The sequence below is a fragment of the Choloepus didactylus genome, chromosome 7 (assembly GCF_015220235.1).
Source record: "Choloepus didactylus isolate mChoDid1 chromosome 7, mChoDid1.pri, whole genome shotgun sequence".
In the NCBI taxonomy this organism is placed as follows: domain Eukaryota; kingdom Metazoa; phylum Chordata; class Mammalia; order Pilosa; family Megalonychidae; genus Choloepus; species Choloepus didactylus.
In genome coordinates this window covers 30,590,430-30,596,429 of record NC_051313.1, presented here as the reverse complement: position 1 = coordinate 30,596,429, position 6,000 = coordinate 30,590,430, and the positions used below count along the sequence as shown (strand labels likewise).

The following is a 6,000-nucleotide window of genomic DNA, read 5'->3' as shown; positions in this document are numbered from 1 at the left end:
ATCACCTTGATGACACCTTGATTTTGGACTTCTCTAGCCTCAAAATTGTGAGCCAATAAATTACCATTGTTTAAGCCAACATACCGCATGGTATTTACTTTGGCAGCCAGGAAACTAAAACAACAACTCAACACTGTATTTTAGAACATCACCTCAGTGCCTTAAAGAGGCAAGTTAACTGTAAAACCAAATCTCTCATTATTAGGAAATGGAACCTCTAGAATCAAGATTATCAATAAGAAATGCAAACATTTTTAATGGTCAAAATACTCTAATGACAAGCCAAGAAGTTAGATTTCGTCAGCCATACAAAGTTTACTACATCATTATGGCAAAAAAATACCAAACTCCAAATACAAAAATACATAAGAAAGAGACATAAAAGCTTACCATAAAAAAAATAATAAGTCAACTCAACACTGTGGCTCAGGTTTGAATTACCCTAGTTTACACAAACAGATTGTGTCCAGAACAATATTCAACTGGTCAATAACCCAGATCCTTTCTTTTTCTGTTGGTTCTTAGGAAGAATATTGAAACAAAACAAAACAAACAAAAGATCAAAGTACTAATACTGAAAGATAAGGAAGATATTAAATTATGAATCATAACACAATACACTGGGAACTTATTAAACAAGTATAGAAATAATGAATCAAATTATGTAAATCCACAGTCTTGATGTTTTAGAATAGTTTAAGTGAATATGCAATAATAAATTTTTTAATCATTGCTTATGTATATGTTTAATCAGCTGTTTCAGTGTCTGAAGTCTTTAAAGACTGATCCATACTAAATTTGTACTCACAGTTTAAGTTTTTTCAGAGAATGTAGTCAGTTTTGAAGTTGGGTTTCTTAAATTTTATTTTTTCTCTATGAATAATGAAATGAACATTAAACAAAGTACACACAGTTGTGAGTATTCTTCAAGTCCCAGAGTTCCTCAGTTAAAGAATCTATCAATCATTATATTACAAATTCATATCTCAGAAGAGAAAGTCCATAATTTGGAATCTTAATAACCCCTGCTAGAATCCAAAGGAAGAAGTGATTTTAAAAGCACATAAGAAAGACAAAGCTCAAGTTATCTATTCCTTCCAAATACAGAAATTTGCTTGCTGAATGCTTGGTTTTAAAGACAAATGACTCATAACTTAGAAGGAATCACTTTCCATATACCCATCTGGGTGGATGTGATACGATACATGACTAAGACTACCGCACACTCTCTCCCCTTCCAAACACGGGAGTTAAGTTGTGTCGAAGAGAAAAAAAAGAATCAAGCACAAAATGTTGGCTCAAGAAAGTAAGGGAAATTCAAAAGGTCAGTACTTCACAAAGCTACGATATGATTAGTTGCCAGATCTTTAGGAATACCATGGAATTCTGAAAATGTCTCTTCAAGAAAGACATGTAGTCACATTTAATCTTATGCATCAGAATAAACATAAGATTAGACGTAACAATAACATTAGGAAAAAATCACATGATTTTTGGCAAATCATCAAAAATGTTAATAAACATTTACCATACTTACCATATCACAGGTGAAAATACAGAAGAAAAAATAGAAAAATAATTCACCTGCCTTGTTAGTCTTATGAGTGCTACCTTCCTGACATCTGCTCCCAAATGAATAAAGGATCTAGGAAGACCCCTCCTTACCAAAAAACAACCAAAAAACCAAGAAACATCTTTGGGAATATAAGCACTCTGTTTGCAAAATTAGGCACAGAGTCAATTAATTCATCTCAAGTGCTGGTGTCACACTGACCTAAATTGATTATACAAGTCATGAAGATAAACCTGAAATACAAGGGAAATTATAAAACATGATGCAGGAATTGGTATTCAGAGTGATATTCTATGTGGCCAGCAGTTTGATACATTTGTAAACACCACCTTAGTATCCTGAAGGTACATGTTGAGTTGGGGAGGGTGAAATTTGATCAGAAAGCTTTCCATTGTTATGGCTATTTCCTCATCTCTTCATCCCAGTCAAAATCTAATGTGTCGTCATCCAGTTCTGGTAAAGTGAAGAGAGATTTTCTGGAAATGATCAGTTTCTCAGAGGACTCCCCCAACTGAAAAGTTTTCCTTTTGCTGCCAAGCACTGTGGCTGTGGCTGTAGGAGGAGGGCTTGGGCCTCTCTCATTGCAGTTCTTACTTTCAGGAGGAGGAGGAGATTCTGATTGGGATTCTGAAGGGGAAGTGAAGGAGAAGTTTGCCAGTTTGGCTAATGTGCGAGCATGAACTTTGCTGCTTTTATTACTGCCTGAAACCTCTTCCCTTTTCTCTCTTTCACAAGTAAGATGAGAATGCCCCTTCTGGCTCCCAAGCTCTAGTTCAGGCTGAATAGCCTTCTTTTCAGGGGCACATTCTCCCTTCTCTCTTGACCCATCTTTCTTTGGTGGCTGCTGTGACACAGCCTTTGTCCTTCCCTGCAGCTGATCTGAGTTGCTGTTTCCTGAGGGAGATGCCGGCATTTCTGGACCCCTCACAGGTAGAGCTGCGTCTCCTCTTGTTCTACGTTGGGAAGTTTTAGGACTCTGAACTGCTATTTCAGCTGTGCCAGGAGACACATGGCTGTGGTCTTCAGGGGAGTGGACCAGTTTTGACTTCTGTTTGAAAGTAAATTTTGCCAGTTTGGCCACAGGGGGACCTGGACTCTCAATACTTTCAAGTTCAGGTTCTTCCACCTGAGCAAGGGACTTCCGTTTCTTTCTTCTGGGAGTTTCCAGCACTCTTTGTGGGCTCTGCATGGGGATGGGCTGAGGATGATATGTGCCTGTGGACGGTGAAGGCTCCCGGACGAGGTTTCTGCAGAACAGCCGGGCCCTCTCCTTGTGCAGCCTGTGCAGTTTCTTAGGGACATGATGAGTCAGTACTGAGTCTCGTTCATCAGCAGATCCCACTGCTTCAGAAATTTCTGCTGACTTTTTTGCCTTTTTGCCCTCAACATGGAAAGTCTTGTCTGGCCTCAGTGGACCCTCTGTCTCCCATGGTCCTGAGAGCTGCCCAGCTTCTAATTCGCTACTTTGGCCTGATCCACTCTTTTCCTTACACTGAGATCTGTTGGAGATTTTCAAGGCCATTTCCCCCACAGTTGTTTTGGGACTGGAAGACAGAGGAACAGTGTTTTTAGGTCCAATTTGTTGAGTTGCCATGTTGTCAAACCAGTCCAAACTGTCATCTCGGCTATTTTTGTGCTGAGCTGAATGTTTTCTACTTGTTGAGCTGTTAGGCCCCAGAGGGGATGGGGGCTCTAGAAGTGGGCTTCCCCTGGGACTGCCTCCTGGAGAGGAGGTATGCCTGTTAGAATTCATGCCCTGCTGTGCTGAGGATCTGAGCTTTGAGTCTTCTGGTGAATCATTTCTCAACGATCCTAGAGCGGTCTCTGCCTCCACTGCCCTTGGCTGGGGTTGGGGTGCATTGTGAGTGTGCAACCTGTAGCAGAGATAAAGAAAACATGTATTGAGGGGAAGAGAATTTGCTTTAACCTTTCCATTTCTTTAGACTCTGAGATGCCACCTGAAGGTCTAAGTCTGACACAATTTCAAATTAATCCCAAATACTGTCTCTTAGAACAGCAGGGAGAAATGATCCTTTTTCAACAGTTTAATATTTAAGTTCTTATATAAACAGTCTAATTTAACCTAAAACAGTAGCACAATAAAGAAAATGAAACTGCAGGTATGACTACATTGTTAGATTTCTCTGAAAGGCCACTTAATTCATTGAAGATTTGTGGAGGTCAGTGTGAAGTGCTCAGTCTTCTCTCACACATTGAATTGATCTTTCAACTACAAGACAGATGTGCAGCTACTTACACAATAGGTGACCGCTGACCAATAAAGTAGCCAGTTTGCCAAGCAGGACCCAGGTAAATGACTGGAGAGTATGATCTCTCACATATTTTACCTAATTGAGGTGTGAATTTTAGTGCATCTAAAATGTCACTGTACTGAAGTTCATTATGCCTGTGTCTTGGTGTTCCCACTGCCACTTCTGACATTCACTGCAGATACTCCTAGGCAACTGAGAATCTCTTTCCTGCTAAGCCCAGTCATTTTTTGACACGTGTTCTAGGAAGCCACCCTCCAACAATGTGATGCAGAGTTAAAATCTATTTGCCCTCCCTGAATAAAGGATCTGATAAGTGATATTCATTTTAAATCTTGGGCACATTTCTCTACTGTTAGCAGTGACGGGGAGAATAGCAATCAAAATAACGCTCAAAGAAAGAGCTTATAACAGGGATTGTCATTCCCCCAAAGTAGATCCTTTAGAAAGTTTTTCCTAACAACCTAGGGATGCCTTTTCATTATAAAGTCTATTATGACCCTACTTCCATATACTAAATCTGAGAAGGAATTAACCAAAAAGCAGATGAGTGAATTATTCTAAAAATATGTAATCATAGGAAAAAAAAAAAAAAAAAAAGGGAATAGAAGAAAATACATTAAATTTAAATGTATTTTAAATTTAAATCTATTTAAATCATTAAAATTTTAATGGTGGATCTCTCTGGGTATTAAGACTACACATGATTTTTATTTTCTTATTAATTTATTAGTGTTTCTTTTGAAAATACTCTGAAGAACATGTATTACCTGTGTAATCAGAAAAACACATACAAAAAAATTATTGTAAAAATGTTGAATTTTATTCATTCACAGATTTGGAAATATCAATGTAGCAAATCCATGTTCATTGCTACTAATCTGACCCCATATGAAACAAAAAAAATATATCTTTCAAAATTACTACTACCTAGTATACTTTACAGCATCAAATAGAGTTTAGGGATACTCATAATCATTAAAGCACTCTTGACAATGTCCTAAAAGATGGGAATTCAATGGCGAAGAATAACTTAATCCTATTATTTTGGCCTAATTCTTGCTTCAAGAATTAAATTCTCCCCTATGCAAAATTTTTGCAATTTTACTACACTTTCCAAAAGACAGCATCTTCGTACTCAGTTTTAAGGTGAGTAAAATGGTCACAGTTTGAGGCACAGATTGTCATTAGTAAGCATTTTTCAGAAGAAAAGTGTATTAAGATTACAAATGGTTTTATCATAATGATTTGATCTCCTTCAAGAACAGAGAGCTCTTTCCTAAGGGGTAAAATGCCCATAAGCTACTTGGGTTTTTTCACTTGATAAGATTAGCTTTAGGTTGTGTCTTGGAGGTAATTCATTTTTATTTGCACTGAACCTGGTTTTGTTGTTTTGAGGGGCAGCAAGACATGCCACTACATTACAAAGAAATACCAGTAAAAAAGAACATTTTAAGTCAGACTCCTATCTCTCTTTTCTCTCCTTTCCCTCCAGGATGGTTGTTTTGAATTTGAGAAGTCCACTCGCCATTTTTCTGTCAAATGACACTGATTCTGAGCTCACATTCCCTCTCTCCTAAGTCCAGCATATGTCAGTTTCTGGTAGCTTGGGTCAGTCAAAATGAGCAGCCTCTCCCAAGACAAAGCCAAGCCCAGTGAATGCCTGAAAAGGACCCACTACATCAAAGGAACAACTCTGCTCTTAGCACCAAGCTCTGGATCATAAAAAGAACCAAGAGGCCAAAAAAAAGAGAGGGAGTTGATTTTATCAAGTACAAGTTTACTGCAGTCTAGCACCTGGGTATTAGTAGGATAAAGCCAGTCCCCACACCTCCCCAGGAAGACTGCTGAAGGTTTATAAATTAGAAAGACAACGCTACTGGGTGTGACAGAATGGGAGAGAAATTCCAGGAAAAGAATTCTCCAGGTTTCACTAAATGCAGTCAACGGTCCCAGCGTGGTTCCAAAATTCTCCTTCTACAGCTGCTCTGCTTCCATTTACCCTCCATTAGCCAGACCCTGGCTTCAAGAACAACATCAAAACCCACTTCAGGCAAATTATTAAGCCATTCACACTGATCATCTGATCACTCTGATTGGATTAAACACACTCCATGGAGTCACACTCCCTGGGTAAACTAACATTCCACATTCCTT

At 38.5% G+C, this 6,000-nt stretch overlaps 1 protein-coding gene across 3 annotated transcripts in view; it reads right to left on the bottom strand.

Annotated features, from left to right (window-relative positions):
• Nucleotides 1-229: 229 nt before the first annotated feature.
• The window catches only part of MCM9 (minichromosome maintenance 9 homologous recombination repair factor), an 84,645-nt gene continuing 78,874 nt past the window's right edge, over nt 230-6,000 (bottom strand). For all 3 annotated transcript variants that reach the window (XM_037843914.1, XM_037843916.1, XM_037843915.1), the window contains one exon: nt 230-3,447. In XM_037843914.1, coding sequence (XP_037699842.1) covers nt 1,974-3,447 — 1,474 coding nt within the window. In that variant the 3' untranslated portion in view covers nt 230-1,973. The remainder of the gene's footprint in view (nt 3,448-6,000) is intronic.